A 13,891-nucleotide genomic window follows, 5' to 3' on the forward strand; every position below is an offset into this window, starting at 1 on the left:
ACGGGTCCCAGTGACAGCGCGGACAATTCCTATTTCGATTCGCGACTCGCGCATGCGCAGTAGGGAACCGGGAAGTGAAGCCGATTCGCTTCACTTCCTGATTCCCTCACCTAGAATGGTGACGGCAGCAGCCGAGAGCCGAGCGATCGATCGGACTCGGCATCGCTGGAACCTGGGACAGGTGAGTGTCCATTTATTAAAAGTCAGCAGCTGTAGTATTTATAGCTGCTGGCTTTTAATATTTTTTTTTTTAGGTGGAATGCCTCTTTAAGAGAGTTATTCCTAAGAATTACAGGCCTACAATATAAAACGCCAAATTTCCATGCAAAATAATTGTACCGCTTTCAGCACCTAAAATCCGAAATAATCATACCGCCAGGGAGGTTAACATGCCTTGTTCTGCACTATACAGTTGATTTACTAAAACTGGTGAGTGCAAAATCTGGTGCAGATTTGCAGAGAATTCAATCGGCTTCCAGGTTTGTTTTGCCAAATCTTAATTGAACAAGCTGAAGTTAGGGGCTTTTCACACGGACATGTCCATGTACGGGCTTCACTTTGCTTAGCAGGAATCACTCCGTCGATCCCCGCTGAGCAGGCAGATGACAGATCTGTCTCTGCACACTGAGCAGGGACCGACCTGTCAGAGCGCCACTCTCCTCTATGGGGGATTGGATGAAGACGGACCGTAGAGTCCGTTTTCATCCGATCAGATCCACCAGACGGATGGAAAAATAGGGTTTCCATCTGTCACACTTTAGCGGATCGGAGTGGGTCAGATGTCAGCGGACATGTCACTGCTCACATCTGTCGCTCCATAGACCTGTATGGAGCATCCATTCAGGTCCGTCTAAAAAACCTGAACAGTCCACCCGTGTGAAAAGGGCCTTAGAAACAGACTGGCTACCATACACAGCTACACCAGATTTTACACTCTCCAGTTTTAGAAAAGCAACTCCTGTGTCTCTATAGGGGTGGCCATCTTGGTAGAGACAGGGCTCATTAATGTCTGAGCTTTCAGCAGGGAGAACAATGAGTAGAAAAAAGTAGTGTCATCACTAAAACTAACTCAAAATCTTCTGAGACTAGCAGGTAGAGATGTACAGGACAAAAACATTCACTTTGTTTCATATTTGTAAGGTAATAATTTCATTTTATAATATTTGTTATCTTAGAATGTTTTGTTTTCAAAATGTGTTATGTATATTCAGATTCTTTTTGTATATTCGTTATTTTCTAATCAATACGAAATTCGAAAGACAGTTATATTCCTTCTATTTTACTCTATTTTGTTTTTATACTATTGTTTTATTTTCAGTGTTATTCGATTTTATTATATTCTAATCTTTTCTGTTCTATTCTGTTTTATTCTATTCTGTTCTATTTTTTCTGTTTGTTTTATTCTCTTTTATTTCTACTATCTTATGTTATATTTTATTATTTTTTATTACGTTCTATTCTACTCTTATATTTTCTTTTCTATTCTATTCTGTTCTATTTTTTTCTATTCTTTTAATTTCTATTTTATTCTTTTTGTTCTATTTAGCTGTAAGAATCATCTTATTGCCCTTACTGTATTAATTGCAATATGTTTCCATTTTGAATTCACATTGCACATGTGTACTAGCAGACAGGTGCAGCAGTGGTGGAATCTTACACTGCAGATACACAGCAGTTAGGTCGTAGGCACAGGAGTGCCTAGGCACAGTAACATAGCAGGAAGTGCATTGCTATTTTTGCAGACAAAAAGGTACACTGCTTAGAAAAAATTAACATTATTAACATAATATTCACTTTGTTTATTACAGTTCTACTTTAACATACATTATTGTACTACCTACTACCTTTCACTACTATACTTTATATTACTATATTACCTATTACCGTTATTTCAATAGAGGGATTATTACTTAGGATGATTATTATTGGGCAGGGAGGTGATGTGCCAAAGCTCTAAGTAGGAGCATATATGAGGATTCTGGAAGTCCTTTGCCTGGGGACTCCTGGGATGCACAGAGGAGGATTTCATTTATAACAGAGATACATATGATGTTTGCAGTTAGAGGATACTGTTAGACTGTTGGGTTGGTTAAAGTGGTTGTTAACCCACTTCTAATAAATTGTCTTATCCCCTCTGTACCATTATAACATGTGTCCCTGTGCCTGTGTAATGTAAAAAAAAGCCACTGATCTGTACCGATAGAAGCTCCGCTCTGGGCACCAACAATCAGATGAGCGCAGGGAGCCGTGTTTATACAGGTACAGATCGGGTGATTTTTTTACATTACACAGGCACAGGGACACATGTTCTAATGGTACAGAGGGGATAAGACAATTCATTAGAAGATATGAGAGCAACAGGAGCTGGGGGGGGGGCAGACACTGGTACGAGCAGGGAGGGGAATGACGGAATTACGCAAACTGACAACGGTGTCAGGACTCAGCAGTCATAATTATTGTGGTCAGTTTGCAGAGGGGAGGGCATAGTGAGGCAGGATCAGCCAGGTTTTTTAGGGTATACAGGGGGCCAAATGACACAGCACAAGCACATGCTTTAAGGGAACAGAATCAGTTTTTTTTTTTTGGGTGGGGGCAGTTAACAAATGCTTTAAGGCAACATTTAAAAATCAATTTACATGTTTGAATATGAACAATTTAAAATGACTGTATTTCTTTCTTTTAATATACAGTGAGTGAAAAAAAAAGTATTTGATCCACTGCTGATTTTGTATGTTTTCCCACTGATAAGAAATGATCAGTCTATAATTTTAATGGTAGGTTTATTCTAACAGTGAGAGATAGAATATAAACAACATTATCCAGAAATATGCATTTAAAAAAAGTTATAAATCGATTTGCATTTTATTGAGTGAAATAAGTACTTGATCCCCTATCAAACAGCAAGATTTCTGGCTCCCAGGTGTCTTCTATAGAGGTAATGAGCTGAAATTAGGAGCACTCTCTTAAAGGGAGTGCTCCTAATCTCAGCGTGTTACCTGTATAAAAGATACCTGTCCACAGAAACAATGAATCGATCAGATTCAAATCTCTTCACAATGGCCAAGACCAAAGAGCTGTCCAAGGATGTCTGGGACAAGATTGTAGACCTACAAAAGGCTGGAATGGGATACAAGACCATCAGCAAGCAGCTTGGTGAAAGGGTGACAACAGTTGGTGCGATTATTCGCAAATGGAAGAAACACAAAATAACTGTCATTCTCCCTTGGTCTGGGGCTCGATGCAAGATCTCACCACATGAAGTTTCAATGATTATGAGACTGGTGAGGAATCAGCCCAGAACTACACTGGGGAATCTTGTCAATGATCTTAAGGCAGCTGGGACCATAGTCACCAAGAAAACAATTGGTAACACACTACGCTGCAAAGGACTGAAATACTGCAGTGCCTACAAGGTCCCCCAGCTAAAGAAAGCACATGTACAGGCCCATCTGAAGTTTGCTAATGAACATCTAAACGATTCAGAGGAGAACTGGGTGAAAGTGTTGTGGTCAGATGAGACCAAAATCGAGCCATTTGGCATCAACTCGCCATGTTTGGAGAAGGATTGCTGCCTATGACCCCAAGAACACATCCCCACCAACAAACATGGAGGTGGAAACATCATGCTTTGCGGGTGTTTTTCTGCTAAGGGGACAGGGCAACTTCACTGCATCAAAGGGACGAGGGACAGGTCTTGGGGGAGAACCTCCTTCCTTCAGTCAGGGCATTGAAAATGGGTTGTGGGTGGGTATTCCAGCATGACAATGACCCAAAACACAGCCAATGCAACAAAGGAGTGACTCAAGAAGAAGCAAATTAAGGTCCTGGCGTGGTCTAGCCAGTCTCCAGACCTTAATCCCATGGAAAATATGTAGAGGGAGCTGAGGGTTCAAGTTACCAAATCTCAGCCTTGAAACCTTAATGACTTGGAGAGGACTACAAGAAACATTTGACCTCTGTGATTGCCAACAAGCGTTTTGCCACCAAGTACTAAGTTAGGTTTTGCGAAGGGGTCAAACACTTATTTCACTCATTAAAATGCAAATCAATTTATACATTTTTTGAAATGCATTTTTTTTTTCTTGATGTTATTCTATCTCTCACTGTTAAAAAAAAACCTACCATTGAAATTATAGACTGTTCATTTTTTTCAGTGGGCAAATGTACAAAATCAACAGGGAAACAAAAACTATTTTCCTTCACTATATATATATATATATATATATATATATATATATATATATATATATATATATATATACTGCTTATTGCATAGACAAATTACAATGTAGTTAATTCTTACAGGACACTACCGTAGCACTTCAAGCTCTTGCTAAATATGCCAAAGTCAGCGGCCACAAGAAGGTAGACTCAACTGTGACTATTGATGGAGATTCGGGATTCCACAAAGAGATTCATCTAGACGAGCGTAACAGCTTTCTCCTACAAACGGTGGACCTACCAAAAGTACCTGGGATTTACACAGTCTCTATCAAAGGAAGTGGCTGTGTTTATATACAAGTGAGCAGAATGCTGTCTTTTCCCTCAGTCTTAACCCACGTTTAAAATATACTATACCACATAAGCAGCACTTGGTGAACCTTTAAAAGGAGTAGAGAAAGTCATGTATATACTTAGTTATCCTGATATAATGCAGAGCAGATGTGACTTATCAGAGTGGCATAGCAATTAGGATGCAGTGGTGGGGACAGGGATGTCCCAGAGGATGCTGGGACTGTGACATCATAATTGGCGGGGACATCACCCAGTGACCCCGCCCATTGTGCCTATATAAGTCGCCGCGCAACACGTCCCTGTCATTGCAGCCAGAGACAGCGTTGAGTCAACATCTCAAGGAAGAAGAAGAGAAGGTGGTGACAGAGGCAACAGAAGACCGGGCAAAAAGTCCGGTTGTGTGTGGGCAGGTCCGCTCGTTCAGAAGGTCTGGCGGACTTTCCGGCGGTTTGTCCGCCAGACTAAGTCCGGCGCATAGTCTGATCGTGTGTACGTGGCATAAGGTTATTTTTTTCCAAAGGAGACTGGAACCCATCTTTAATATGCTTCTGTTATTTGCCCACAAAAATCCAGCTAGAGGTTCCCTCTAGAAAAGGTATTATGGTCACCTTTTCAGTGGCTCATGTCCCCTACCTTTGCTTTGTTACAGCAATGCAGCCCCCTGCATAATAGACATAGTAGACCCCAACTTTACCCTCTGTAATTAGAACAATTTTTAACTCTCAACAGGATATTTACGGTATATATTTATTGTGTCTATGCTAAAAAGCCATATAGTTGCAAAATGTAAGTGTTGGCCATTGTAAACCGTTAGTTTTCCCATAGTCTTTTAGTTTAGTTATTCCTAAATGTACCTGTCTTAATTCTAATGTTTCAGTTAGTGGATGGAAGTTGAAATGTAAACACAGATGGGTCCCCTTATCATGGTGAACCCCCAGCCCGCCTTAAGTATAATGCTCCAGAGATCATTCTGGGATGGGAGGCCCCTGTCATATGACCTGTTTGTCATGTGACCAGTTTCCTAATCCCTGCATTTTTCACTTCCGATCATTCAAACGAATGGGGCTTTAGTTTCTCACGATCCCAAAGCAAGCCAAAGAAAAGCACACTGTGCTTTTTACAAAATGTGTCTGAAGATTTTTTGGCAATTCAAGCTGGTAATAGTGGTCAGCTTTAAAGTGGTATTAAACCCAAAAGCAAACATTTATTAAATTGCAACTTACCAATTCTTAAATATGATGGCTGCTTTCGTTTTCTTTTTTTTTTGGGCTTTCTTTCAGCCATTAAGTCTATTGTTTTTCAACAGAACAAGCTCTCCTGCAAATGTAGTAGTGTCATGAGATAAACCATTTACTACTGGCAGGGGTGCTTGCAATGATCAGCTTTTATTTATTCATGTAAAATCTTTATTTAAAAAGAAAAAAAAATGCTGTAACTGCTTCTGTAACTGCAGTGTGAGGCTTCAATTTATAAGTGTATCTAAATCTGCTAGTCAATCTAACACTCCTCTCCCCCCAATGATGTAAACAAAGAAAGGAAAACCAAATTGCCTGCACTTGAGAGAAATATGAGGCTAAAGACAGTCTGAGAGCTTCAGTTGATCTGACTCCCGCACTGGCTATGCTGTCAGACATAACAGACCAGGGAAAGCCAAAAGAAAACTGTAAAAGATGAGGGACAGATGGCGCACTAGCCCTAGTGTAGTAATGGCGAACCTTGGCACTCCAGATGTTTTGGAACTACATTTCCCATGATGCTCAGCCACTCTGCAGTGTAGTTGAGCATCATGGGAACTGTAGTTCCAAAACATCTGGGGTGCCAAGGTTCACCATCACTGCCCTAGTGCATTACCTTTGCAACCATTATAAAAAAAGATCATGAATATATACTCATAAACAATTATAACAATTGGGTATAGCATAGTCCACAAAGTACTCCGACTACCCTAGTCTGCTAGACAGGTCCCAAGAGTGAAATGGATTTCTAAAAATCCTAATGCATTTCGAGAGGGGTCCCCTCTTCTTTAGAGCTTTTTTTTATAATAAATGTTTGCATAAGGTAATGCACTAGGCTGGTGTGCCCTTTGTTCTTTATCTTACAACCCCGCCCCCAGGCTGACATTGCTGCTGTCCAAACAGGGCCGTCTTAAATATTGATTGGGCCCTGGGCAAAAGTTTTCTTAGGGCCCCCTCCCCCCCATGCAATTTCGCTCTCCACCTTCTCTGAGACATACAATAAAAAGCAGCTAGATTTAAAATCAGTTTACTGTATCAGATCAGGCAGTGATTGCGATTGCGATTGGTTGTTAGATGTTACAGCATATCATTACTGCTTACTGACTGGTTGCTAGAGGTTACAGCACTCCTTAAGGCTCACTGATTAGTTGCTAGAGGTTACAGCACTTGATTTCTGCTTGTTGATTGGCTGCTAGAGATTACTGTACAGTAATACTGCTCACTGGTTGCTGTAGATTACAGCACATCATTTCCTCACTGCAGCGGGGCATGATATACATGAATGAATGCTGCCTTATTTACATAGCAATGCTGTTGGCCTCAGCTATTTACATATGCATGTCACTGCGATTTACATATGAATGCTGGTTATGTACATGTAAACACAGGGTCTGCAGGTGAGTCATTTGTACACAACAATAGGTCAGAGCTGGGCAGCATTAGTAACAACACTTCACACTGAGATATCGGGACACAGCACAGGACTAAAACCTCAAGGGACAAGGGAATGTAAACTGGGATAGTTGGCAAGTATGAGGCAGCTGCTATGGGCCCCACAACAATGACAGGGCCCAGGGCAGCTGCCCCTTTTGCCCTGCCTTAAAGACGGTCCAGTGTCCAAAGCTGCTCCCCGTGCTCCTTCATCAAAATGGGGGCTCTGATACAGGAGACGTGTTATTGGTCAGATCACCAGGGGAAAAAAGTAAAAAAAAAAAAGAAAACGAATGCAGCAACCATATTTAGTGATTGTTAGCCCCTGTACACACGGTCGGAGACTTCGACAACCAAATCCGTCGGATTTTGCCCGTCGGATCTTGTTCGAAACTGTTGCATACACACGGTCGGACTAAGTTGTCGAAAAATCCAATCTTTCAGAACGTGATGACGTAATTTCGTTACGATGGGACTACATTCAGGCTAGTAGCCAATAGCTTTGATGTAGGAATTTGATCTGAGCATGCGTGGCGCTTGGTCCGATCAAAATTCTCTACACATGATCGGAGTATGTCCGATCGAACCAGTTGGTCGGGAAATATTTCCAACAAGTTGGAAATTTGGGTCCGACGGATATTCCGACGGAAACATTCCGATGCATACCACACACAGTCGGATTATCCATCAACACAGTCCAATAGGACACATTCCGACGGATTCTCCGATCGTGTGTACAAGGCTTTAGACATGTGCACTGACAAAAAATGTGTTAGTTTCGGATTTTCCGAATTTCCAATTTAGAATTTTAGAATTTCCGAATTTTCTAAATTCCAAATTTCCACTTTTTTTCGTAATTTGGAAATTCAAAAATTCGAAAATCTGTAAAATTTGAAATAACTAACTGTTAAATTATATTGTATTGGAATTTCCTTTCAAATTTGGCTGTTTGTGGACGTAACGAATACAAATTTATCCGAAGTTACGAATTATCTGAAATAACGAATGCCGCATCTAAACAAATGGAATGGAACAAATTAATAATAAATAATAATAATAAAACAGGTTTTATTATTATTTATTATTATTAGATCATTATGATCCATTCGTTTAGATACGGCATTCGTTATTTCAGATAATTCGTAACTTCGTATAAATTTGTCCTTGTTACGTTCACAAACAGCCAAATTTGAAAAGAAGTTCCAATACCTAGCATTTAATAGTTATTATTTGAATTTTACAGATTTTTTTTTCAGATTTTTGAATCTTTGAATTTCTGAAATTCGAAATTCCGGAAATTCGTATTTAGGAAATTCGGAAATTCATATTTCAGAAATTCTAAATTCGTAATTTCGTAAATTGAAAAATTCGGATTCATATTTCGGAAATTCGTATTTCGGAAATTTGTAATTTTGTTATTTTGGAAATTGAAAAATTCTGAAATTTGGAAATTTCAGAATGAACAAATTTTTCAAAATTAGTTGAGACAAATTCGGAACTAAACGAATTGCACATGTCTAGTGATTTTCAGAATTTGGAAATTCAAAAATTAAAAGTTTTATTATTATTGTTATTATTATTAGATCATTATGTTCCATTTGTTTAGATACGGCATTCGTTATTTCAGATAATTCGTAAGTTCTGGTAAATTTGTATTAGTTACGTTCACAAACAGCCAACTTTGAAAGTAAATTCCAATACCTATAATTTAACAGTTATGCGTTTGAATTTTACTGTTTTGTTTTTTTTTTTCAGATTTTTGAATTTTTGAAATTCGAAAATCCGGAAATTCATACTTAGGAAATTCAGAAAATCGTATTTCAGAAATTCGACATTTCGGAAATTGAAAAATTTGTAATTTCATATTTCGGAAATTCGTATTTCGGAAATTGAAAAATTCGTAATTTCAGAAATGGAAAAATTAGTAAATTTCGGAATTAACTAATTTTTCAAAATTCGTTAAGAGACGGAACTAAACGAATTGCACATGTCTAGTGATTGTAAGCTGGAATATATAAAATTTTTGGTTTTGGGTACACTTTATTTTAAGGTCTATTAGAAAAAACCTATGAGGAGTTAACAGTTTGCAAAATTAAAGATTTAAAATAAATTAGATTTTCGACCTTTTAAATGTGCATGTTCTTTAAATAAGTAAAAAAAAAAAAAAAAAAAAGCTAGGTTGAAGTTAAACCAACTCTTCTATCTTAGTGAATTGAGCCTCGTGTATCTACTTTTGATGAGCTTTGAAAACAAAATTGTAGATTTCTGATTTTGGATCTCCTTTAGTCACATCTGCATTACAACGTTCCTTCTGATGACGATGAAGACCACTTTTCTGTGAATGTAACCACCCAACCAGCAGAGTGTAGTGATGAAGCCCATACAATGTTTGAAGTCCATTTGGCTGTCAGGTGAGATGACTTTTCACTGTATAATTTATCTCTACTCACTGTTGTGCGCTTGTATGTAGTTGCGGGAAAAAGACTGCACTGGTGGACACATGGTTATGATTGCAAAACAGGATCTAAACATTTAAAATAAATTGCAACTAATACAATAATTTGCATCAAAGGGTAGATTTAGATATGTGTGTACATCTACCTCTGTTCTGCATTTTTTGCCAACAAATGAGCCGCAACCTAGCGCATTGCACATTGTCGAGGGGCATTTTCAGTGTTTCCCCCGTTCGCTTGAATAGGTGGTGTAGTTTTTTCTGGAGAGCAAAGCATCACAACCGTGGCATATAAACACCCTTTCCACTGCCATCTGCAGCTCAACCACACATTTTTACTGCCCTCCAACTGTGTGTCTAAATGAGGCTTTTGGATGGAGTGTTGACTGTGAATTTACCCAGTGCTTTACATATATATGGTACATTTACATCAGTCCCTAACCCTCAAGATGCTTACAGTCTAAGGTCCCTAATTCACATTCATACACATACTCCAAAGACATGCTTGTAGGTTAATTGGCTTGTGTCTAAATTGAGTTAGGGACCTTAGATTGTAACCTCCTTGAGGGTAGGGAGTGATGTGAATGTACTTTGTAAATGTAAAGCGCTGTGTAAATTCATGGCGCTATATAAGTACCTTAAATAATAAATACATGATAATAATACTAGGGCCCATTTAGACAGGAGCGAATTAACCTACCAGCTTGTCTTTAGAGTGTGAGAGGAAACCTGCGCAGGGAGAACATGCAAACTCCAGGCAGGTAGAGCCATAGTTGGGATTCGAATCAATGACCGTAGTCCTGCTAGGCAGATATGCTAACCACTTAGCCACTCTGGCTTTGTTATAAATAAGCCTGGACACAGTATGGCCTATATATCTTTTTTTGATTAAGAGTGTGCAGAATGTTGCCCCCCACCTGATGAAGGATTTATTGCTCATTTTATCAGGGGTGATCTCACTAAATAAAGCTTACCTTACCCCATGGTCCTGTGTCAGATGTCACTTTGGTCCTCCCACACTGGAATGTGGACAGTATTCCTACACTTAGTGCAACGCAGGACCAGTAGTGGCTGCTGGTCCTTCATTGTACATGATGAGGTCGGCGAGAGGGCGGCAACAAGACTGGTCAGAGATCGGCAAATGAGTAGCTTTAAAACATCCAAAAATGATGGGCAATCTTTAAAATGTTTTATTTTTTTTTTCACCAGAAGGTATTTTACAAATTTTCTGGGACAACCTTTACCTGTTATTGTGTTGTTCTTATATTATGCAGTTATTTCCCTGATACATGCTTACAAATCCTGCAGTTGGCTCACCTTTAAAATCTTTATTTCTTTTTCTTTTTTGTAGATACTTGGGAAAACGACCCAAAACCAACATGGTTGTGATAAAGGTGGAACATTTATCGGGGCATATTCCTGATAGAAAGAGTATTAATAAGGTAGGTGTCACATACAGTATCTTACAAAAGTGCGTACACCCCTCACATTTTTGTAAATATTTTATTATATCTTTTCATGTGACGACACTAAAGAAATTACACTTTGCTACAATGTAAAGTAGTGAGTGTACAGCTTGTATAACAGTTGAAATTTGCTGTCCCCTCAAAATAACACAACACACAGGCATTAATGTCTAAACCGCTGGCAACAAAAGTGAGTACACCCCTAAGTAAAAATGTCCAAATTGGGCCCTAAGTGCAGTGTTAATTTTGGCAGCAAATTTCGATTTAGTTTTAGTCTTAGGACTAAAATGCCATTTTAGGTTTAGTCCCATTTTAGTCTTCTGCAATTGTTTTAGTCGTATTTAGTCAACTAAATCTCCAGTATATTTTAATCGACTAAAACATCCTACGTTTTAGTCGTCTAAAATCTCCAGTACATTTTATTTCGACTAATGCTGTGTACACATGAGTGTTTTTTCCATCGGAGTAAACTCTGAAGCTTTCTCAGACGGAATTCCACACAAGCTGCCTTGCATACACACGTTCGCACCAAATTCCGACCGTCAAGAACGTGGTGACGTACCACGCGTATGACCAGACTAGAAAAAGGAAGTTCAATAGCCAGTAGTCAATAGCCTCCATCTTGTACTTTCTTCAGAGCATGCATCGTTTTTGGTACGTCGCAACAGCATACAGATGAGCGGTTTTCCCGATACCATCAGAAATATTTAGCAAATGTTCTCTTTCTAGGTCCATCAGAATTTTTGACGTAAAAAGTCCGATGGGGCATACACATGATCGGAATATATGATGAAAAGCTCCCATTGGCTTTTTCTGTTGGAAATTCCGCTCATGTGTACATGGCATAAAACTAATTTTAGTCGTCTAAAATCGAATGGGTGTAATTAAATTGTAATGCATAACTTAACATTTCTCTACAATTTCCAAACTCATTGTATACTGCTGGAGTGAAAAATCGAATATGTTATTATATATGGTATTGAGGTATGAACAACATCCACTACAGACCAGTGTTAACCACTTGCTCTGGGCACTCCTGCCCAGACCAATTACATTATTTTTTTCATTTTTTTCCACACAATTAGAGCTTTCTTTTGGTGGTATTTTGTCACCACTTGGGTTTTTATTTTTTGCTAAACAAACAAAAAAAAGAAAAATTTTGCAAAAAAAAAACATGTTTCATAGTTTGTTATAAAATTTAGCAAACAGGTAATTTTTCTCCTTCATTGATATTCGCTGATGAGGCTGCACTGATGGGTACAGATAAGGCGACACTGATAGGCACAGATAAGGCGACACTGTTAGGCACAGATCATATGGTACTGATGGGCACTGATGGGTGGCACTGATGGGCACTGGTAGGTGGCACTGATAGGTCGTATTGATAGGCAGCACTGGTAATGATGCATTGATTAATTTATAGGCGTCACTGTGGGCATTGATAGGTGGCATTGTGAGGTGGCACTGAGGGCATTGATAGGTGGCACTGTGAGGTGACACTGTGGGCACTGGTAGGAGGCACTGGTGGGCACTGGTAGGTGGCACTGATGGGAACTGGTAGGCACCTTCACGATCGGGACGGATGTCCCTCTCGCAGCCACCGGTAATCTGCTTTTTTTTCCTTGTCAAGCTATCAGCGTGAGAAGGAAAAATAGCCGATTACCGGCTTTGTTTACATTACATGATCAGCTGTCATTGGCTGACAGCTGATCACGTGGTAGACTCGCTGATCATAGAGCACGCTGCAAACTCCCTCCCGGCAAATGAAGTCTGCGCTGTAGCTGTCTTTCGGGTATAGCGTGGACGGCAAGTGGTTCATTTTGAAGTAAAATTTCAATTTAGTTTTAGTCTTAGTCTTTTGACTAAAATGGCATTTTATTTTTAGTCCCATTTTAGTCTTTTGACTAAAATGGCATTTTAGTTTTAGTCGTATTTTAGTCATCTCAATTGTTTTAGTTTTAGTCATATTTTAGTCGACTAAAATAGTATTAATTTAATCAACTAAAATGTTTTAGTCAACGAAATTAACACTGCCTAAATGTCAATATTTTGTGTGGCCACCATTATTTTCCAGCACTGCCTTAACCCTCTTGGGTTCACCATAGCTTCACAGGTGGCCACTGGAGTCCTCTTCTACTCCTCCATGATGACATCACAGAACTGGTGGATGTTAGAGACCTTGAACTCCTCCACCTTCTGTTTGAGGATGCCCCACAGATGCTCAGTAGGGTTTAGGCCTGGAGACATGCTTGGCCAGTCCATTACCTTTACCCTCAGCTTCTGTAGCAAGGCAGCGGTCATCTTGGAGGTGTGTTTGGGGTTATTATCATATTGAAATACTAATCTGTGACCCAGTCTCCAAAGGGAGGAGATCATGCTCTGCTTCAGTATGTTATAGTACATGTTGGCATTCATGGTTCCCTCAATGAACTGTAGCTCCCCAGTGCCGGCAGAACTCACGTAGCCCCAGACCATGACACTCTCACCACCATGCTTGACTGAAGGCAAGACACACTTGTCTTTGTACGCCTCACTTGGTTGCCACCACAGATGCTTTACACCATTGGAACCAAATAAGTTCCAGTAATCCATGTCCTTAGTTTTATTGTCTTCAGCAAACTTTTAGCAGGCTTTCTTGTGCATCATCTATAGAAGAGGCTTCCTTCTGGGATGATAGCCATGCAGACCGATTTGATGCAGTGTGCATCATATGGTTGAGCACTGCATGGCTGGTCCCCCACCCCTTCAACCTCTGCAGCAATTCTGGCAGCACTCATACCTCTATTTCCCAA

General features: G+C 39.5%; 1 protein-coding gene across 3 annotated transcripts in view; it reads left to right on the forward strand.

Moving 5' to 3' along the window:
- The window catches only part of LOC143930661 (alpha-2-macroglobulin-like), a 268,790-nt gene that overhangs the window by 241,841 nt on the left and 13,058 nt on the right, over positions 1 to 13,891 (forward strand). For all 3 annotated transcript variants that reach the window (XM_077455159.1, XM_077455160.1, XM_077455161.1), the window contains 3 exons: positions 4,306 to 4,521; positions 9,468 to 9,592; positions 10,985 to 11,075. In XM_077455159.1, coding sequence (XP_077311285.1) covers positions 4,306 to 4,521; positions 9,468 to 9,592; positions 10,985 to 11,075 — 432 coding nt within the window. The remainder of the gene's footprint in view (positions 1 to 4,305; positions 4,522 to 9,467; positions 9,593 to 10,984; positions 11,076 to 13,891) is intronic.

This window comes from Lithobates pipiens, unplaced genomic scaffold (genome assembly GCF_037356315.1).
Source record: "Lithobates pipiens isolate NorthernLeopardFrog02 unplaced genomic scaffold, aLitPip1_a1.2 Scaffold_25, whole genome shotgun sequence".
NCBI classification, from domain to species: Eukaryota; Metazoa; Chordata; class Amphibia; order Anura; family Ranidae; genus Lithobates; species Lithobates pipiens.